We start from the raw sequence: 23,052 nt of genomic DNA on the forward strand, positions 1-23,052 counted from the left end.
GCTGTGTGCAAATTGGCTGCTGTGTTTTCTATATTACAACAGTGATTACACTTCAAAAGAAATTTATTGGCTGAGAAGCGCTTTGGACGTCTTGAGGTCTTGAAAGGCTGTATAGAAATGCAAGTCTTTTTTCTTCAAATTAGATTTTTAAACTCTGTTCCCTAGCCACTGACTCCATCCCTCTCCCTGGCCAATGTCTGAGGCTGAACCAGACTGTTTGCTGCAACCTTGGCGTCCTATTTGACCCTGAAATGAGCTTCCAACCATATATCCGCTCCATCACCAAGACCGCCGACTTCCACCTCCATAACACCGTCTGTCTCCGTCCCTGCCTCAGCTCATCTGCTGCTGAAACCCTCATCCATGCCTTTGTTACCTCTAGACATGACTATTCCAATGCTCTCCTGGCCGGCCTCCCATCTTCCACCCTCTGTAAACTTGAGCTCATCCAAAACTCTGCTGCACATATCCTAACTCGCACCAGGTCCCGTTCACCCATCACCCCTGTGCTCACTGACCTACATTCGGCCCCGGTCCGGCAACACCTCGATTTTAAAATTCTCATCCTTGTTTTCAAATCCCTCCACGGCCTTGTCCCTCCCTACCTCTAAGCTCCTCCAGCCCTACAACCCTCTCAGATCTCTGCACTCCTTCAATTCTAGCCTCTTGCACATCCCCAATTTTAATCGCTCCACCATTGGCGGCCGTGCCTTCAACTGCCTTGGCTCTAAGCTCGGGGATTCCCTCCCTAAGCCTCTCCGCCTCTCTATCTCCCTCTCCTCCTTTAAGAGACTCCTTAAAATCTACCTCTTTGACTAAGCTTTTGGTCACCTGTTCTAATATCTCCTTATGTACTTGGTGTCAAATTTTGTTTGATAATCAATCCTGTGAAGCGCCTTGGGATGTTTTACTTTGTTAAAGGTGCTATATAAATGCAAGTTGTTGGTTTTTAAAAAAATGTTAAAAGTATCGATTTGCCTTGATGCCACAAATTACATTTTGGGACCACAAAACTCTTTTCCACCCCACCCCAGTCTTGTATATTCCCAAGTTCTTAAAATACATTTGCTCAATTGTGTCATTTTCAGTCAGATTCTTATTCAGCTAGAAGCCTCCTTAAATAATGTTTGTCTCAAATATATCATCGTATGAATTTAAATATTTTGCAGAATTTGAATCCCCATCTGGCTCTGATGCTCAAGGCAGTACAGAATCCTTTGAGTTGGTAACCGATGAGCCCATGGCCGATTCTGTGCCCAAAAGAATTGCTGAAGGTAAAGACAATTACTGTAATGTTAGGTCTGTGCTGATAATTAGAATGCAGCACTTTCCAAACCAGCAACATTCACCGCCTAGAAGGACAAGGACAGCAGGTGCATGGGAACATCATCACCTCCAGGTTCCCCTCCCAAGTCACACACGGTCCTGACTTGGACATATATCGCCGTTCCTTCATCGTCGCTGGGTCAAAATCCTGGAACTCCTGACCTAACAGCATTGTGGGAGAACCTTCACCACACGGACTGCAGTGGTTCAAGAAGGCCCTCCACCACCTTCTCAAGGGGCAACTAGGGATGGGCAATAAATGCCGGCCTTGCCAGCGACGCCCACATTCCGAGAATGAATTTTCTAAAAACTTAATCTGGGCTTCCTGCCGCTCAGTGGATACGTGCACCCTGTGATGTGGTACTGAGGCATACAGTTAAAGAATGTCCCACATTTGATCCATGGTCTGCGCTGAGTTAGTAGATCTCAGCCACTAAATCAGACTCTTGGGCTAGAGTGGGGAAAAGTCAGCTAGGTTTCTTGCTTCTGATTGCTATTCAGTGATTCTGATGTGGACCTCCCTATCTTTGTAACCTCCTCCATCCCTACAACCCTCTGAAATCTCTGCGCTCTTCCAATCCTGGCCTCTTGCACATCCCCGATTTTCATTGCTCCACCATTGGCGGCCATGCATTCAGCTGCCTAGGCCCTAAGCTCCGGAGCTCGCTCCCTAAACCTCTCCGCCTCTCCACTTCTCTCTCGTCCTTTAAGGCACTCCCTTAAAAACCTACCTCTTTGACCAAGCTTTTGGTCACCTGTCCTAATATCTCCTTATGTGACTTGGTGTCAAATTTAGTTTGATAATCGCTCCTGTGAAGCACCTTGGGACATTTTACTATGTTAACGGGGTAACACAAATGCAAGTTTTTGTTGTTGTTGTTGTACACATCAAGCTCAGCTGTGATGTCCCAGAGGCCAAATCACCCTCTGCCACTTATTCTCAAGACTTCCATGTGACAAAATGGCCTACTTGGGGGTAAAGATAGCAGATCGCTGTTGGCACCTGTTGAACACTGCCCCTATAATGCGGAAAGAGGGAAAAGGAACATTTGGTGTGCTGAGTTTTGCATTGTTCTACTTTTCCAGCCTCTGCAACAGAACAGGAATGGATGCCTCTGGAGCTGTGCTTCGGGATCCCCCTCTTTGTTTCAGAACTGAACAGAAGTGTTTGTCAGAGGATTGCTACGCATGGATTATGTGGGAAGGAAAGGTAAATTTTATCTCCAGCTTGCACATAGATTTTTTTCTTTGAGTGCACAGCTTTAGTTGCTGGATTATAGAATCAGGCAACACAGAAGGAGGCCATTCAGCCCATCATGCCTGTGCTGGCTCTTTGGAAGTGCTATACAATTAGTCCCACTCCCCCAGCTCTTTCCTTATAGCCCTGAAAATTTTTCGTTTTTAAAATAGAGATCCAATTCCCTTTGAAAGTTACGATTGAATCTGCTTCCCCACCCTTTCATGCAGTGCATTCCAGATCATCATAACTCACTGAGCAAAAAAAAACTCTTCTTGATCTTCGCCACCCCCACCCCCCGCCCCGGCTTTTTTGCCAGTTATTTTAAATCCCTGCCCTCTGGTTACCAACCCTCCTGCTAGTGGAAACAGTTTCTCTAAGCAGAACAATCCCACCTTCTCCAGTCTCTCCACATAACTGAAGTCCCTCATCCCTGGTATCATTCTATAAATGTATAATAACATGGGTCCCTTGTCAAACATATAGAACTATAGAACCATAGAAAAGATACAGCACAGAAGGGGGCCATTCGGCCCATCGTGTCCGCGCCACCTTCCACCACCCGGTCCGTAGCTCTGCAGCTTACAACACTTTAGGTGCAGGTCCAGGTACTTTTTGAGAGTTGCGGGTCCCTGCCTCTACCACCAATTCGGGCAGTGAATTCCATACACCCACCACCATCTGGGTAAAAAAGTTTTTCCTCATGTCCCCTCTAATCCTTCCGCCATTCAACTTAAATCGATGTCCTCTAGTTCTTGAACTCTCCACCAGGGGAAACAGGTACTTCCTGTCTACTCTATCTGGGCCCCTCATAATTTTGTACACCTCAATCAAGTCACCCCTCAGCCTCCCCTGCTCCAAGGAAAACAACCCCAGCCTATCCAATCTCTCCTCGTAGCTGCAATTTTCAAGCCCTGGCAACATTCTTGTAAATCTTCTCTGCACTCTCTCCAGAGCAATTACGTCCTTCCTGTAATGTGGTGACCAGAACAGCGCACAATACTCCAGCTGTGGCCTTACCAACGTTTTATACAGTTCCATCATTACATCCCTGCTTTTGTATTCTATACCTTGGCTAATAACGGAGAGCATTCTATATGCCTTCTTCACAACCTTATCTACCTGTTCTGCCACCTTCAGGGACCTGTGCACATGCACTCCAAGGTCTCTCATTTCCTCTACCCCTCTCAATATATTCCCTTTTACTGTTTGCCCTCCCTAAGTGCATTATCTCACACTTCTCCGGGTTGAACTCCATTTGCCACTTTTCCGCCCACTCCACCAACCCATTGATATCTTCTTGGAGTCTACAGCTATCCTCTTCACTCTCAACTACACGGTCAATTTTTGTGTCCGTCTGCAAATTTGCCAATCATGTCCCCTACATTCAAGTCCAAATCATTACTATATACCACAAACAGCAAGGGACCCAACACTGAGCCCAACGGATTTCCATTCGCAAAGACATCCATCGACTTTTACCCTTTGTTTCCTGAGCCAATTTTGGATCCAATGTGCCACATTTCCCTGTATCCCATGGGCTTTTACCTTTCTGACCAGTCTGCCATGTGGGACCTTATCAAATGCCTTACTAAAATCCATGTAGACAGCATCCACTGCACTACCCTCATCAATCCTCCTTGTCACTTCCTCAAAGAATTTAATCAGATTTGTAAGGCATGACCTTCCCTGAACAAATCCATGCTGACTATCCCTGATTAAACCATGCCTTTCCAAGTGACAGTTTATCCTAATAGTTTGCCCACCACCGAGGTAAGACTGCCGGGCCTATAATTGTTTGGCCTTTCCCTCATATCCTTTTTAAACAATGGTACTACGTTTGCAGTCTTCCAGTCCTCCAGTACCTCCCCTGTATCTAGTGAGGATTGGAAAATGATCTTCCGAGCATCTGCTATTTCCTCCCTGGCTTCCTTCAATAGCCCAGGAAACAATCCATCCGGCCGTGGTGACTTATCGACTTTCAAGGATTCCAGTCCATCTAGTACTTCCTCTCTCATAATGTTTACATTATCCAATATTTCACACCTCTCCTCTTTAACTACTACATCTGGATCATCCCTTTCCTTTGTGAATACGGAGACAAAATATTCATTTAAAACCCTACCGACATCCTCTGCTTCTACACATAAGTTACCCTTATCATCCCTGATAGGTCCCACCTTTTCCTTAGCTATCCTCTTGTTCTTAATGTACTGATAAAACATCTTTGGATTTTCTTTAATATTACTAGCTAACATTTTTTCATGCCCTCTCTTTGCTCTCCTTATTTCCTTTTTTACGTCATCCCTGTACTTTCTATACTCCTCTAGGCTTTCTGCAGTATTTAGTTTTCTGTGACAGTCATAAGCTTTCTTTTTCTGCTTTATCTTGCCCTGTATACTTCTTGACAACCAGGGGGCTCTAGATTTGGCAGTGCCACCCTTTTTCTTTGCATTGTACCTGTAGAATTTCACTTTTTAGTGCCTCCCACTGGCTTGCCACTGATTTCTCCTCAAGTAGTTGTGTCCAGTCCACTTCTGCCAAATCACCTCTTAGTTCTCTAATATTTGCCTTCCCCCAATTTAAAACATTTACTCCTGATTTAATTCTGTCCTTTTCCATAATAATGCTAAAACTAACTGAATTGTGGTCACTATCCCCAGTATGGTCACCCACTGTCACTTCACCCACTTGCCCATCTTCATTTCCCAGGACTAAATCTAGAATTGCATCCCCTCTTGTTGGGCTCGTCATGTACTGGCTAAAAAAGTTCTCCTGGACACCGGTCAAGAATTTTGCGCCTTCTGTGTCCCTCAATGTTTGAATCCCAGTTGATGTTAGGGTAGTTGAAGTCCCCTACTATTATTGCCCTCTTATTTTTGCACTCAGAAATTTGCCTACATATTTGTTCTTCTATCTCCCTTTCCCTATTTGGGGGGTTTATTTCTTAGCTCAACCCATATGGCCTCGATTGATGATCCATTTAGCATATCATCCCTTCTCACAACAGTAATTGATTCTTTAAGCAATAATGTTACCCCTCCTCCTTTTTTATCACCCACACTATCCTGCATATATGCACTTGAATTGAGCATTTAAAGCTGTAGTGCTCATAAATGCTTTTCTCAAATAACACCTTTGCTGAGTAAGGGTAGTGCTATCTCATTGAATAACTGTCTTTTCTTAACTTGGTATACTTTGGCAGATTTTCATCGAACTTTTGAACAGTAATCCAATTGATTATGCCGTAGGTACTACAGCCATTTTTTAATATTTGCTCCCAATGTGAAACAGAAGACAGAAATCACCAAATAACTGATTATGTTCTTTTTTTGACCCGGTGTGAACAAACAGATCAATTCAGTACTCCCATGCTCGAAAGGTACACAGGCCTGAGATAGAGCTAGAACCCTGCAGGCTGAAATCTCCGCTCTGCACCTCCTTTGAGCACAACTCAACGGTGGGACCATGGGAACACTGAGTTTAACTTAAAGGGCCCTGTTTCAGAATTTTACACGTCACTGTCTACCTCCATCTCAAGCCAGCCTCCTGTTGATCTGCAATGATCCAATTCTTCCACGTAACAGATTTAAACATTCTTACTCAGTACCCCCTTTCACTTCTGGGCATTTTAGCCCTGACAAAAATGTGTACAGTCGATGTGAGGAGGGGTGGGAGGAATGGGGGTTAGAAGAGGAGAACTTGCAGTCTTATGACCAGAAATGAAATTCAATTTCAAATGAGAATTTTACCAGGGCTAAAAGGGTTAAATTATGAGGACAGGTTGCATTGACTGGGCTTGTATTCCCTTGAGTGCAGAAGATTAGGGGGGGATCGAATTGAGGTGTTTAAGATGATTAAAAGATTTGATAGGATAGATAGAGAGAAACTATTTCCTCTGGGGGAGTCCAGAACAAGGGGGCATAACCTTAAAATTAGAGCTAGGCCATTCAGGGGTGATGTCAGAAAGCACTTCACAAAGGGTAGTGGAAATCTGGAACTCTCTCCTCAAAAAATGCTGGGGGGTCAATTAAAAATTTTAAAACTGAGATTGATAGATTTTTGTTCGCCAAGAGTATTAAGGGTTACAGAACCAAGGCGGCTAGATTGGGTTAAGGTACAGATCAACCATGATCTAATTGAATGGAGGAACAGGCTCGAGGGGCTGAATGGCCTCCTCCTGTTCCTTTGAGAGCAGCTAAAGTTGTTAAAAGGAAAAAAAAGTAGGATTGGAGGCAGCCGCGTTTTTGGGCCAGTGAGAGTCTACTATTTATTGCCCGGTGTTTCTGCACTGATAGAAATCCGTCTAGTTCGTTCAAAATGCACAAAACCCACAAAAAGGTTGTTTTTCAAAAAAATATCAAATGCTTTGAAATTGCTTGGTGTAAATGGCAATGCAAACCTATTCCTTTTCATTTGTCGTGACAACTCGGCCCCTTTGTCACACTAAACAGAGTGTAGCACTATAAGTAGACTTGAGTTGTTTAATTTCCTTCCATGTTGATTTTCTTCTGAAACTGAGGATGAATGTGTTTGCAGAGTATAAATGTATCGTGCACTCTTCTCTCTACAGCCTTCAGACACTCTTGCATTCCAGTAGGAAGTTATCTCTGCAGGTCCTCAACTTTGTACAGTCATTCCAGGTATGAACTGTCCAAGATACTCCCATGTGTTTAGTTGAAATTGAAGATTTTTTAATAGATTTTTTTTTTATTATTCGTTCATGGGATGTGGGTGTCGCCGTCAAGGCCGGCATTTATTGCCCATCCCTAATTGCCCTTGAGAAGGTGATGGTGAGCCGCCTTCTTGAACCACTGCAGTCCGTGTGGTGAAGGTTCTCCCACAGTGCTGTTAGGGAGTTCCAGGATTTTGACCCAGCGACGATGAAGGACCGGCGATATATTTCCAAGTCGGGATGGTGTGTGACTTGGAGGGGAACGTGCAGGTGGTGGTGTTCCCAGGTGCCTGCTGCCCTTGTCCTTCTAGGTGGTAGAGGTCGCGGGTTTGGGAGGTACTGTTGAAGAAGCCTTGGCGAGTTGCTGCAGTGCATCCTGTAGATGGTACACACTGCAGCCATGGTGCACCGGTGATGAAGGGAGTGAATGTTTAGGGTGGTGGATGGGGTGCCAATCAAGTGGGCTGCTTTGTCCTGGATGGTGTCGAACTTCTTGAGTGTTGTTGGAGCTGCACTCATCCAGGCAAGTGGAGAGTATTCCATCACATTCCTGACTTGTGCCCTGTAGATGGTGGAAAGGCTTTGGGGAGTCAGGAGGTGTGTCACTCGCCGCAGAATACCCAGCCTCTGACCAGCCTCTACACTTCTCAGTATCCTCCCATTTATTGTGTACTCCCTTGCCTTGTTTGCCCTCCCAAATGCATTACCTCACACTTCTCTGGATTGAATTCCATTTTGCACTTTTCCGCCCACCTGACCTGCAGTCTACAGCTTTCCTCCACACTATCAATCACACGGTCAATTTTTGTATCATCTGCAAACTTCTTAATCATGACCCCTACATTTAAGTCCAAATCATTAATATATATCACACAAAGCAAGGGGCCTAGTACTGAGCCCTGCTGACCCCCACTTGAAACAGCCTTCCAGTCACAAAAACACCTGTCGACCATTAACCTTTTGCTTCCTGCCACTGAGCCAATTTTGGATCCAACTTGCCACTCTCTGTTGGATCCAAAAGCTTGTACTTTTTTGACCAGTCTGCCATGTGGGACCTTGTCAAAAGCCTTGCTAAAATCCATGTAAACTACATCAAATGCTCTATCCTATCCTCATCTACCCTCCTTGTTACCTCAAAAAATTCAATCAAGTTAGTCAGGCACAACCTTCCCTTAACAAATCCATGCTGACTGTCCTTGATTAACCCATGCCTTTCCAAGTGACGGTTTATTCTGTTCCTCAGAATTGATTCCAATAATTTGCTCACCACCGAGGTTAGACTGACTGACCTGTAATTACTCTGTCTATCTCTTTCTCCCTTTTTAAACAGCGGTACAACATAGCAGTCCTCCAATCCTCCAGCATCACGCCTGTATCCAGTGAGGATTGGAAAATGATGTTCAGAGCCTCCACTATTTCCTCCCTTGCTTCTTTTGATAGCCTGGGATACATTTCATCCATCCCTGGTGATTTATCTACTTTCAAAGATGCGAATCCCCTTAATACTTCCTCTCTCACTATGTTTATCCCATCCAATATTTCACACTCCTCCTTAACTACAATGTCTGCATTGTCCCTCTCTTTTTTGTGGTAAACTCTTAACTGCTTTGCAGGTGCTTAACGTCAACATTCCTGATTCTGCTGTTCTGTGGAAAGAAATGCTCTAAGTTATAAACTATGCACAAATGTTCTCAAACTGCTGAAATTAAAATGACTTGTGAATATGCTTGATGGAAATGTAGGTTACACATTAATTCACATACATACTTTTACTGGTGTTTGTGTTGCCCATCATGTATTACAATAAATGTCGGCAACAGTCAGGAGGAAACCAACCGCTTGAAATAAGTGTCAATTTTAAGAAAGCAACGGACTAGATATATAGGGAAATATTGAGCATAATGAATGTGTTTCTGGAAAGGTGTTTTTGCAAAACTTGCTTTTCATAACTGCTGTTTATTTGCGTTCAGGAAACTGGTGACTCAGATAGTAGTGTTACGACGTTATTTACCCAATCATCGTCCATTGATGTCGGAGTTCCACTTCCAGCCAAGAATCTGATCTTCAAAGATGGTGTTTTGTCTGAATGGGTTGGACGGTCTCCCTCATCTGTACATATTGCAAGATTGCACAATGACCAAACTAATTAAACCCATTTGTGTTGTTAAAAAAAAACTGCTCATCTCAACAAGCAAGTGTCAGAGAATAGTGATATGTCTCGCTCTCCTCTCTTTCTCTCGCTCTCCTCTCTTTCTCTCGCTCTCCTCTCTTTCTCTCGCTCTCTCTTTCTCTCGCTCTCCTCTCTTTCTCTCGCTCTCCTCTCTTTCTCTCGCTCTCCTCTCTTTCTCTCGCTCTCCTCTCTTTCTCTCGCTCTCCTCTCTTTCTCTCGCTCTCCTCTCTTTCTCTCGCTCTCCTCTCTTTCTCTCGCTCTCCTCTCTTTCTCTCGCTCTCCTCTCTTTCTCTCGCTCTCCTCTCTTTCTCTCGCTCTCCTCTCTTTCTCTCGCTCTCCTCTCTTTCTCTCGCTCTCCCCAGTTCCTAAAGGATAGCCAATTCTTACATGCTAATCAAAATTGACTTGGTTAGTTAGCACCTTAACAATGTTTTAATAAAAAAAACCTATGGACTCTTCTTGTGTGATTTAAATTTCTTGTGTAAAATGCGGGAAAAAAATGATCTCTTGGATAACTGTAAACAGACTGGTTGCTTGTTTTGGTGCGAACAATTATTTGGCATTTTCCCCATGAAACTTTTGTATGTTGGGAAAAAAAAACGTATTCAGCTTTTTTAAAAAAAGCTTCGCCACACAACCACTTTGCCCCAATACCATTCTGTCAGTACAGCGAGAAAATGAACTTTTGTTTCCACTGCAACCCTGTGGATGGTGACCATGATCTTGCTGCCACTGGTTGAGACCAATGGAGTGTCAGTTTTCTTCTTCCTTTTCCTCTTGCCCAATGGATGGTTGGATCAACATTTAGTAGCCCAGTTACAAACTGACAACAGATCAGTCAGATACAAATGTTGGCTGTTACTAGGACCTAATCCTCTTAACTTTATGGGTGAAATGGAAGAGTTTTAGCTGTTCACTAATTGAGCTGCTGGGCAACAGATTTTTGCGGGAAAAATAGTACATTTGCGGGAAAAATAGTACATTTGCATACCTCAGATCCCAAATCAAATTGGAAACGAGTCCACTGAATTAAATTAACAAATTGTGCACATGACTGAAGATAGCATTGAAGTACACTTCAGGCACCAGTTTAAACTTGCTGTAATAGTTATGCAAGAGCACAATTTGAGAATGAGATCTTCATGGTACTGAATGTCAGTAAATTACAACAAATATTGGCTAATGTGTAATAATGTGCTACAAATATTGTCTGTCATATGCTAGCATAAAAATCCAGTTGAAAGGGGGAAACAATTTTTTTTGATTGTGCTGGTTTAGTTATGAACAAACTATTGGCTTAATCTGGTATTTGAGTTAGTCAACAGCCACACCATCTAGCTTCATTACCTGATATGTCTGCCATGAGCCTGAGATTTCTGAAAGATATCAAATACTGTACTAGGATATCAACTATGTTTGTGCAACATATCAGTTTCACATTTTCATGATTTTCAGTCCTATGTAAAACTCTAAGATGTCTGGAGAAAGGTCTCAATTAAGTTAAATGTACCTTTTTTAAGAGTAGAAATTCTGTCTAGCACAAGGGCCTATTTTTGCATAACGGTAAATAGCTTTTACTATAAATCTGTTGTAACTCTTTGGCTTCAATAACAATTGAATTGATTATTTTGTATTTTATTTTTAGATATCCCACTGCCGAAGGTGATTTTGAGAGAAGTTCTGAATTTAACAGTTTCTATTTTGAGTTTTGCTATTTTTTTAAATTGGGAAATGGATTGGGGGGAAGTGAAGTGACCAATTAAGGTTTTCTTATATCCTACTTAACATGACTTGCAAACGATGGATCTTTTTCTTTTAAATCCATTGCAAAGCTGCTTTTTTATGTGCAGTTTGTGCTGCTACTTAAAGTCAATTCTTTTTACAGAAGTATTAAGGTATCTGATACGTATAATTGGAAAATTCATTATCCAAGTGTTGTTGGCTCATTCACTCTATGTTGCCCTTATTACCTCGGTTATAATGCACTGCATTCACTCTCAGGACAGTTGCTGTAGCAACAGCGAATGGCTCTGTTCTGAGACTAGTGATGCTGTGCAGATGATGCTGAATGGTGTCTTATTGGTAGTGAATTAGTTAAATCACCATGTCCTCTGGTGTACTCTGTGCACTTGTCTTTTATAATTCATATGCTATTGAAATGCTACTAGTTATTGAAATTTTTTAAGTATTCAGTGTCTCATTTTCATTCTGTGGTGCCCTTCAACCTAAAGGCACAGTGGATGTGCGAGTTATTATCTTTGCAAAAGAGCTATGAAGAATAAGAATAGAAACCGTGAATATATATTAATATAGGCATCAAGTGTATGTTCATTGAGGCCTCTTATTGACCGTGATGGTAGGCAATGGTCATTTCTTTTTCTTGCACTGCATATTCCTACTTATTTCTATCTTGTTTTGCAAAAGAAAAAGTTAAATTGTTATTGCCATGAGCTACACATTGCAAGTACTTCAGTCTGAGATTTGACCTCTCGAATATGGCAAAATTTTGAATGGTGAGACTGTTAATTCATGTTAAAGAAAAATATCTTTGGACATTTATTCTGCATATTATCTTGGAAGAATATAGCCAATAAATGTTATCACGATTTTCATGTTTTCCATCTTTATTTTCATGCCTAATGCACCAATAAGTGGCCCACAGACTTGCACTGATGTGCAGTATTTTCAGGATTAAAAATTATTGTCTTGGCTGGTTACCGTTTTGAAAGCATAGTTTTATTGCTACCTTCATAGCATTCCACTTACACTTAGCATCATTGGCCACTTTTAATCCATTAATTTTATATGTTGATACATAGTTGTTAATACAATACAATGATTACATATTCCAAACGCTGATTAACTTCAAATTACCTGTAATCTTCGCTGATACAAATAGAGGGGAAATGTTTTAAAAGCTGCAATATAAAGTACATTTAAAGTGCTGCATTGCTTCCCTACATTTTTTTTTTAGTTCTTTCTCTCACTTCCATTTTCCAGAGTTGATAAGGTACACTTGTTGAGACCAGGCGTTCCTTCACAGAAGCAATGCCAGGTCGCGAATGAGGGCCAAAGCATTAGGAACTCCTGACCTGGGGGGACCTGGACCATGGCTCCATGTACCCTTGGACCAATGGCCTTGTAAGAGGCATTGGGTACTCCACTGCGAGGCTGGAACTCTGCATATCCAGGTCCCAATGGAATTTCTGGGCATTCCAGTGGACCTGTACAAATTTACAGTGGGTGTCCTCTGGAACTGAAGAATTTTGGCCCCCGGTATCTTTTGTCTATTTCATATAAAAACACCGTTTGATCATTTCCATCTGATGTTTTAGTGGTAGTTTCCAGTTTAAATAAGAATGCCTGTGTAGACGATACAATAGTCATCTGAGTCAAGCATTTTACAAGGCACTGGAAAGACAAAAGCGTAATTTAGACATGGTTCCAAATTGTATGGGGAAAGCAGCGGAATGAGAATAAGAGAATGCATCAAGGAAAAATTGGGAAGCCAGCAATACAGAAACGACAGGGAAGAATAACAAGGTTCGAAAGGACAGATTTTCCTATAGTAATATTTAGGTTGCATGAAAGTGGGAAATGGGGCAGGAATCCATTACACCAAATCCTTGTCTATTTTAGTGCCCATCCAATTTACTGCCATAATTTCCAGCAGATAGGAGATGCGCTCGACCTAAAATGGCACGCCATATTTAAATGACATTGTAATGGCATTTCTGCCCATGGTGGAGTGATGCAAATTCAGGATGTGCAAGAGGCCAGATTTGGAGGAGCGCAGAGATCTCTGAGGGTTGTCGGGCTGGAGGAAGTTACAATCACTGGCAATTATTCCCATATAAAACAGCCATTTGACATTACTAAGCATGACAGAAATGACCGGAGTGGATTTAAAGGGCCTCGCAAATACTTTCTAAGTATCAGTAGTAGGGCAAATATAACCCCACTATTTTAAAAAAGGAGGGAGAGAAAACATGGAACTACAGACTGGTTAGCCTAATATCAGTAGCCGGGAAAATGCTAGAGTATTATAAAGGATGTGATAACAGGACACTTAGAAAATATCAACGAGATTAGACAAAATCAACATGGATTTATGAAAGGGAAATCATGTTTGACAAACCTACTGGAGTTTTTTGAGGATGTAACTGGTAGAATAGATAAGGGAGAACCAGTGGATGTGGTTTATTTAGATTTTCAGAAGACCTTTGATAAAGTCCCATAAGAGGTTAGTGTGCAAAATTAAAGCACATGGGATTGGGGGTAATATACTGGCATGGATTGAAAATTGGTTAACAGACAGGAAACAGAGAGTAGGAATAAATGGGTCTTTTTCGGGGTGGCAGGCAGTGACTAGTGGGGTACCGCAGGGATCAGTGCTTGGGCCCCAGCTATTCACAATATATATCAATGATTTGGATGAGAGAACCAAATGTAATATTTCCAAGTTTGCTGATGACACAAAACTAGGTGGGAACGTGAGTTGAGGAGGACGCAGAGGCTTCAAGGCGATTTGGACAAGTTGAGTGAGTGGGCAAATACATGGCAGATGCAGTATAATGTGGATAAATGTGAAGTTATCCACTTCGGAAGGAAAAACAGAAAGGCAGAGTATTATTTAAATGGTGATAGATTGGGGAGTGTTGATGTACAAAGGGACCTGGGTGTCCTTGTTCACCAGTCACTGAAAGCAAACATGCAAGTGCAGCAAGCAGTTAGGAAGGCAAATGGTATGCTGGCCTTCTTACCTAAGAAAGGATATACTTGCCTTAGAGGGAGTGCAGCGAAGGTTCACCAGGCTGATTCCTGGGATGGCAGGACTGTCGTATGAGGAGAGATTGGGTCGACTTGGCCTGTATTCACTCGAGTTTAGAAGAATGAGAGGGGATCTCATTGACACGATGCAGGGAGAATGTTTCCCCTGGCTGGGGGGGTCCAGAACGAGGGGTCACAGTCTCAGGATATGGGGTAGGACATTTAGGACTGAGATGAGGAGAAATTTCTTCACTGAGGGTGGTGAACCTGTGAAATTCTCTACCACAGAAGGCTGTGGAGGCCAAGTCACTGAATATATTTAAGAAGGAGCTAGATAGATTTCTAGACACAAAAGGCATCAAGGGGTATGGGAAGTGAGTGGGAATATGGTATTGAGATAGAGGATCAGTCATGAGCATATTGAATGGCGGAGCAGGCTCGAAGGGCCGAATGGCCTACTCCTGCTCCTATTTTCTATGTTTCTTTCTCGGTGCTACTTGAGTGGCAGGAGGGCATGAGATGGCTGGCTGCTGAGAGCTTGTTGGGATTGAGGTGGCCCTCATTTCATGGCAACTGATTCCTGAGGTGGACTTGCTGATGTCTACATCCCTTGCGCTGCAGTGTGGACAATCTGGCCCTGCTCCCCTTCTGCCACAGATGCAGGCAAAGAACACTTCCAGGTAAGGCTAATGAGGAGCAAGAAGTAGACATGCTTCGCACGGTCCATTCTTGGAAAATGGATTAATTTTGGATAGTTCTAGTCCAAGAGCTAGCATAGACCATAATGGGCTAAATGGCCTGTGAACTATTATGGATCCTCTTACTTTGCCTGACTTGTTAAGGCCATTATACATTCTGCAGCATTCAGTGGCTGTGTGCCAAATACAGGAATTGGCACAAACTCATTCCTGTTCTCCGAAGTTATTCCAGTTCTTTGCTGCTCTTTTTGGGGGCCCTCCACTTGTTTGTGCCAAAGATTGACTCCCTGCTGTCCCTGTCGTCTTTCACGCGGGGGGCGGGGGGTGCTCTTAGCTTCAGGGCCTAACATTCCACAGTGTAAAAAGCTCTTAATGGTCATACATCTTGATACACATCTTGATTCCTTTCTTGTGTTATCTCCCTTATATTACTTCGCATAATTGAGCCTCTCAGATGTTGATCTGTGGTGTACTTCAGGCTGATGTTTGTGTGGTCAGTCATCAAAATGTTGCCTACCACCTTCATTTTTCTTTTGTCGCCACAGATCAGGTGTGGCGAGAATGAGACTGTCCCTTTAAAACTCTCTCAAAATCTTCGAACTGCTTAACATGAGGCAAGTTTTTTATCATCTTTCCAAAATTTGCTGCTGAAATTTGGGTCACGGGATGCACATATTATTGCAAGTGATGTATATTATGTTGTCATAATATACGTAATGGTATTACCAACATAGTGCATGTGCATCTCAGGGTCCAGTGAGATCTTTTGGCAGGGCAGAATTGGGAAGAAATTATTTTTTTTAATCATCCTAGAAAAATCCAGGAATTTATTGGCGCAAATCAGTTTTAACAAAAAGATTTACTTCCATAATGTTCCTTTTCTAGGGGCCATAAATATAAGATAGTCATTAATAAATCCAATAGGGAATTCAGGAGAAACTTCTTTACCCAGAGAGTGGTTAGAATGTGGAACTCGCTACCACAAGGAGTGGTTGAGGCAACTACTATAGAGGCATTTAAGGGAAAGCTAGATAAACATATGAGGGAGAAAGGAATAGACGGATATGCTGATAGGGTTAGATTAAGAGAACTGGGGGGAGGCTCATGTGGAGCATAAACACTGGTGCAGACCTGTTGGGCCGAATGGCCTGTTTCTACGCTGTAAATTCTATATAATTTTTCTATAACTGTTTCTCTGCTTTATTTGCCACTGTGTAATTCTATTTCTGACTTTCTGTTTTCCTTCTACTTTCCTTTCTTTTTCTTTCTCTTTCCTTTTCTATCTCTCTCTGTTTTCATTGAGATGTCTGCATCTCCATGCCTGACTCCCTCTCAATCACTTTTTCTGTAATTCTCCTCTTTGTTCTGTTGTCTCTCTTCTGTGCAACTCTCACTATCCCTGCGTAGGTAGAGAATTCAAGGAAGCCCCAGAAATCCTGGGGCAACGTAATAGGGGCAAAGACTTGTCCCTGCCCCTTTTTCCTGACCTTTATGCCCAGGGAAAGAGTGTTCCCCAGAGGCAAGGATCAGGAAAAATTAGCCATGTGATCTTATGGCGATGCACCAGATGTGGAGCTCACAATTCTGCTATTTGCATTTTACCTGTAATAATTGGCTGGCCTAGTTGGTGGCTATTATTATTTGCAAAACTGACCATATAATCTGAATAATTTAAGTGGTTTGTGAACATTTATTCAATTTAAAATCTCAATAACAAACAATCATAATTTCCCTTCCCGTCAGGAGTTAGTAAAGAAAGATTTAGTAAGTTGCGAGGAAATTAATGAAACAGGAAATAGAGCTACAAAGAAATAAATAATTATATCTATGATATAATACATAGGAACGTGTTGCAGTTTGAAGTGGGGAGAATCCATGAAAGCAGAATGAAAGATCAGTCTCCCAGATTCCTAACATCCTGCCTATCTCTGCTGGAAGTGGGTGTTTGTGTGCATCTATGTGGCACAGGGCATCCCGCCAGCCATGGACACAGTAACTCTGGACAAGAAAAGAATTTGACCTGATTAAAACAGAATGCGCACATTATTCTCCAGCGCGAACATCTGATCCCAGGCGTATCATCAGGAAAACATCAGCATCGTTTGATTGAGGCGCAACATCATGGAGGTTGGAAAAGGAAGTTGAATATCATTTTAATGTTAAATTAAATGTATAAAGCAGTGTGACAAACTGCAGTAATTCCATGGTGCTTTCACACTGTTTTTGTTTTAATCTGTTATGCAATATGAAAGCACTTTTTTTGCATGTGACTTCAGTTAGTTCCGTGGTATCCGGTGCCACCAGCTGGAAATCACATGTAACTTCATGCTTTATGAAATTACATTTCTGGCTATTTAAATGAAAAAGTATTTAGGAAACTTGTTTTCATTTGTTAACAAGCATTCGATGGGTTGGAGTAAATGACATCAAAGCATAAAATTGCATCACTCACATAACAATAAGACAAGGTGACTAACTTGCTACGCTCTCCAAATAAAATGCATTTTGCAAAACTTTTTTCTTGGTCGTGACTGTGCTGCTTTTAATCACATTTTTCATACAAAGCATTCCTCTGTGGGGTTTTTTTGGCAGTGTTCTGACTGTTTAGTATGAGACTATAATTGGCTGAAAAAGTTTGAACACTCATTTGACGCATGCCAGCAGCGAGTCCTCTCCTTTTCAAGTACTCGAGGCAATAAAGTAAAAAGAATTCCAAATGTAACTGAGAGCAGCAGATTTTGTTAAAGACTGAGTTGATATTAAGCTTGATCCATTCCGCTAATATTCATTGAGTGATCATGGTAAGTCTATTTCTAATATTCCACTAAGTACATTTTTATCAGTCTACAGTGATGCGTCAACAGAACTTGCCTTTGAATTGTATTCAATTTTCCTGAAGTTACCATTACATTTACCTTAGAAAGCTCAAAGAGAGAGCAACGCAAACCCAGTCTGTACTATAGAAAGCTGACGGTAACAAAGTAACACTTTCTATGCTAATTAGCTACACAATACTTAAACTCATGGGTTAGAAATATTTATCCCAATACACTTTATAAAATGTGTAATTATGCAACTTTACGACTTGTAGTTATCCATTTTTGCCAAATGACTAACTTTTGTACGTTCAATTTTTTTACTATAATATCTGTAACTCTGCATAGCTTCAATCTCTTGTTGTAATGTTTGTTTGACTGTATTCTTTATTATTATAAATGTTTCCATCTTTTTTGCTTTCTGATTGACACTGTTAATGGAAACATTCTCAGTGGGCTAAGGATTAACTGATTACATTTCGAATGCAAGGTATACATTCGTTGGTGTGTCTTTACTATAAATTTACATCAAATTTTACATCGGTAAAAATATAAATAGAGTTTTTTGTTGTTGGTGGAATTGCATTTTTTTCGGGTGGGGCTGCATTTCATCAAATCATCCAATTATTCATTGTTTATTTTATTACGTTCTATTAATAGTGCACTATAAGCCAGAGAAAATGTATAATCAGTGACTCATGTTGTTTTATTGCTGTAATATTGTCTAAGGATCCATCCCTCACAAAGTTGTTTTATGATAATTTAAAAAGCATTGAAAATGAAACATTGGACAATAACAAATCTGCAATATGTGAGCTATTTATAACACAGTATTTACAGCACAGAAACAGGCCATTCGGTCCAACTGGTCTATGCCAGTGCTTATGCTCCACACGAGCCTCCTCCCACCCTATTTCATCTCACCCCATCAACATATCCTTCTATTCCTTTCTCCCTCATGTACCTATCTAGCTTCCCTTTATTGTATGCTGTTGCTTGCATTACTGAAGCACAGCGTTGTTCAACACTTCTTATTACAGGATGTATTTTCTTATTTCTTAGCCAGATCAATAAGAATAACTAGCCTTCTATTTTAGCTCCCTTCTAATTTATTTTATTAGCCACGTTGAAATCTGTACTTTTTCTGACAATTGAGACAAAAAAATACTTGTGTACAAAAATCATTCCAGTTCACCCAAGCATCCTAATTCTTCCGTACAACTTTCTTTACAGCTTATGCTTGCTGTTTTCAGTTTGCTTTTTCTTTTTGCGACGCAAGCATCTCCTCCTCTGGATCAGGTGTTGAAGTATATTGATGATCATCAGGATGACTATGTTCAGGTTGGTCCGTACACACACATGGTTGTCAGAATGGGAATGCTATTGGTTAGATTACTGGTCTTTCGACGCTGGGGCTTGGGGTTGAATCTAGCCCAGGTTGCTCGGATGAAGTATTTGTTGGCTGCAATGGTTTGGACATAAAATGGGATTTGGACAGTCTCATCCCTACTAGGTGTCAGCAGTATTAACTGCTCCAGAGTTAACTTGAATGTTTAAAATTTAACAGGTGCCAGGGGATCTCTGCCCACACCTGTAAGTATGCAATGGATAGAGCTCTCTCCCAGTTGGAGCCAGGAGTATGAACGAGGTGTGCCTGGCTGGAGCAGTTTGAATGTGAATCACTCTACAAAATAGTTACCATTTCTCTGGTTTCTGGTTTAGAATTGAGGTTCAGTTGTACAGAGCCTTGGTCAGACCCCATCTGGAGTATTATGTTCACTTTTGGGTACTGCACTTCAGGAAGGATATATTGGCCTTGGAGGGGGTACAGTAGAGATTCACCAGAATGATACGGGGGCTTAGAGAGTTCAATTATGAAGGCAGGTTGCATAAACGTGGCTTGTATTCCATTGAGTGTATAAGTTTGAGGGGTGATCTGATCAAGGTATTTAAAATGTTAAATGGATTGAATAGGGTAGATACAAAGAAACTATTTCTTTCTGATGGGGGAAATCAAGAATGAGGGAACATAATAACATTTAGGAGGGATGTCAGTTAGGTTCACTAATGTCCTTTAGAGAAGGAAACCTGCTGTCCTTACCCGGTCTGGCCTATATGTGACTCCAGACCCACAGAAATGTGGTTGATTCTTAACTGCCTTCTGAAATGGCTGAGCAAGCCACTCAGTTGTACAATCTCGTTACAAAAAGTCACAATAAGAATAAAACTGGATGGACCACCCAGCATCGGACCACTAGGCAAACCAAGCCCAGTCAACCCTGCAAAGTCCTCCTCACTAACATTTTTAAAAATTCGTTCATGGGATGTGGGCGTCGCTGGCGAGGCCAGGATTTATTGCCCATCCCTAATTGCCCTTGAGAAGGTGGTGGTGAGCCGCCTTCTTGAACCGCTGCAGTCCGTGTGGTGACGGTTCTCCCACAGTGCTGTTAGGAAGGGAGTTCCAGGATTTTGACCCAGCGACGATGCAGGAACGGCAATATATTTCCAAGTCGGGATGGTGTGTGACTTGGAGGGGAATGTGCAGGTGGTGTTGTTCCCATGTGCCTGCTACCCTTGTCCTTCTAGGTGGTAGAGGTCGCGGTTTTGAGAGGTGCTGTCGAAGAAGCCTTGGTGAGTTGCTGCAGCGCATCCTGTAGATGGTACACATTGCAGCCACGGTGCACCGGTGGTGAAGGGAGTGAATGTTTAGGATGGTGGATGGGGTGCCAATCAAGTGGGCTGCTTTGTCCTGGATGGTGTCGAACTTCTCGAGTGTTGTTGGAGCTGCACTCATCCAGGCAAGTGGAGAGTATTCCATCACACTCCTGACCTGTGCCTTGTAGATGTTGGAAAGGCTTTGGGGAGTTAGGGGACTTGTGCCAAAATTGGGAGAACTGTCCCACAGACTAGTCAAGCAACAGCCTGACATAGCCATACTCACAGAATCAAACCTTTCAGCCAACGTCCCAGACTCTTCCATCACCATCTCTGGGTATGTCCTGTCCCACAGGCAGGACAGACCCACCAGAGGTGGCGGTACAGTGGTCAGGAGGAAGTGGCTGTGGGAATCCTCAACATTGGCTCCGGCCCCCATGAAATCTCATGGCATCAGGTCAAATATGGGCAAGGAAACCTCCTGCTGAATACCACCTACCGCCCTCCCTCAGCTGATGAATCAGTCCTCCTCCATGTTGAGCACTACTTGGAGGAAGCACTTAGGGTAGCAAGGGCACAGAATGTACTCTGGGTGGGGGACTTCAATATCCATCACCAAGAGTGGCTCGGTAGCACAACTACTGACCGAGCTGGCCGAGTCCTGAAGGACATAAGCTGCCAGACTGGGCCTGCGGCAGGTGGTGAGCGAACCAACACGAGGGAAAAACTTACTTGACCTCGTCCTCACCAATCTACCTGTCGCAGATGCATCTGTCCATGACAGTATTGGTAGGAGTGAGCACCGCACAGTCCTTGGGGAGACGAAGTCCCGTCTTCGCACTGAGGACACCGTCCAACGTGTTGTGTGGCACTACCACTGTGCTAAATGGGATTGATTCAGAACAGATCGAGCAGCTCAAAACTGGGCATCCATGAGGCACTGTGGGCCATCAGCAACAGCAGAACTGTATTCCAGCACAATCTGTAACCTCATGGCCCAGCATATTCCTCACTCTACCATTACCAACAAGCCAGGGGATCAACCCTGGTTCAATGAGGAGTGTAGAAGAGCATGCCAGGAGCAGCACCAGGTGTACCTAAAAATGAGGTGCCAACCTGCTGAAGCTGCAACACAGGACAACATGCATGCTAAACAGCGGAAGCAACATGCTATAGACAAAGCTAAGCGATTTCACAACCAATGGATCAGATCAAAGCTCTGCAGTCCTGCCACATCCAGTCGTGAATGGTGGTGGACAATTAAACAACTAACAGGAGGAGGAGGCTCTGTCAACATCTCCATCCTCAATGATGGCGGAGTCCAGCACGTGAGCGCAAAAAACAAGGCTGAAGTGCTTGCAACCATCTTCAGCCAGAAGTGCCGAGTGGATGATCTATCTCAGCCTTTTCCCAATATCCCCGCCATCACAAAAGCCAGTCTTCAGCCAATTCCATTCACTCCACGTGATATCAAGAAACAGCTGAGTACACTGGATACAGCAAAAGCTATGGGCCCCGACAACACCCCAGCTGTAGTGCTGAAGACTTGTGCTCCAGAACTAGCCGCATCGCTAGCTAAGATGTTCCAGTACAGCTACAACACTGGCATCTACCCGACAATATGGAAAATTGCCCAGATATGTCCTGTCCACAAAAAGCAGGACAAATCCAATCCAGCCAATTACAGCCCCGTCAGTCTACTCTAAATCATCAGCAAAGTGATGGAAGGTGTCGTCGACAGTGCTATTAAGCGGCACTTACCAATAACTTGCTCACTGATGCTCAGTTTGGGTTCCGCTAGGACCACTCGGCTCCAGACCTCATTGCAGTCTTGGTCCAAACATGGACAAAAGAGCTGAATTCCAGAGGTGAGGTGAGAGTGACTACCCTTGACATCAAGGCATCATTTGACCAAGTGTGGCATTAAGGAGCCCTAGTAAAATTGAAGCCAATGGGAATCAGGGGAAAAACTCTCCAGTGGGTGGAGTCATACCAAGCACAAAGGAAAATGGTAGTGGTTGATGAAGGCCATTCATTTCAGCCCCAAGACATTGCTGCAGGCATTCCTCAGGGCAGTGTCCTCGGCCCAACCATCTTCAGCTGCTTCATCAATGACCTTCCCTCCATCATGAAGTCAGAAATGGGGATGTTCGCTGATGATTGCACAGTGTTCAGTTCCATTCGCAACCCCTCAGATGATGAAGCAGTCCGTGCCCGCATGCAGCAAGAACTGGACAATGTCCAGCATTGGGCTCATAAGTGGCAAGTAACATTCGCGCCAGACATGTGCCAGGCAATGACCATCTCGAACAAGAGAGAGTCTAATGACCTCCCCTTGATATTCAACGGCATTACCATCATCGAATCCCCCACCATCAACATCCTGGGGGTCACCATTGACCAGAAACTTAACTGGACCAACCACATAAATATTGTGGCTGCAAGGGCAGGTCAGAGGCTGGGTATTCTGCGGCGAGTGACTCACCTCCTGACTCCCCAGAGCTTTTCCACCATCTACAAGGCACAGGTCAGGAGTGTGATGGAATACTCTCCACTTGCCTGGATGAGTGCAGCTCCAACAACACTCGAGAAGTTCGACACCATCCAGGACAAAGCAGCCCACTTGATTGGCACCCCATCCACCATCCTAAACATTCACTCCCTTCACCACCGGTGCACCGTGGCTGCAATGTGTACCATCTACA

At 43.0% G+C, this 23,052-nt stretch overlaps 2 protein-coding genes across 2 annotated transcripts in view; both read left to right on the plus strand.

Annotated features, from left to right (window-relative positions):
* fam91a1 (family with sequence similarity 91 member A1) overlaps positions 1-12,016 on the plus strand; it is a 67,755-nt gene extending 55,739 nt beyond the window's left edge. Inside the window, exons 21-24 of the mRNA XM_067981926.1 lie at positions 1,170-1,274; positions 2,413-2,536; positions 7,137-7,206; positions 9,209-12,016. Of these exons, the coding sequence (XP_067838027.1) occupies positions 1,170-1,274; positions 2,413-2,536; positions 7,137-7,206; positions 9,209-9,388 (479 nt within the window). The 3' untranslated portion in view covers positions 9,389-12,016. The remainder of the gene's footprint in view (positions 1-1,169; positions 1,275-2,412; positions 2,537-7,136; positions 7,207-9,208) is intronic.
* Positions 12,017-16,774: 4,758 nt separating this feature from the next.
* Positions 16,775-23,052, plus strand: part of LOC137320202 (cytosolic non-specific dipeptidase-like) — a 31,372-nt gene continuing 25,094 nt past the window's right edge. Inside the window, exons 1-2 of the mRNA XM_067981927.1 lie at positions 16,775-17,003; positions 18,926-19,033. Coding sequence (XP_067838028.1) covers positions 16,998-17,003; positions 18,926-19,033 — 114 coding nt within the window. The 5' untranslated portion in view covers positions 16,775-16,997. The remainder of the gene's footprint in view (positions 17,004-18,925; positions 19,034-23,052) is intronic.

The sequence above is a fragment of the Heptranchias perlo genome, chromosome 3, assembly GCF_035084215.1.
Source record: "Heptranchias perlo isolate sHepPer1 chromosome 3, sHepPer1.hap1, whole genome shotgun sequence".
Taxonomy (NCBI): domain Eukaryota; kingdom Metazoa; phylum Chordata; class Chondrichthyes; order Hexanchiformes; family Hexanchidae; genus Heptranchias; species Heptranchias perlo.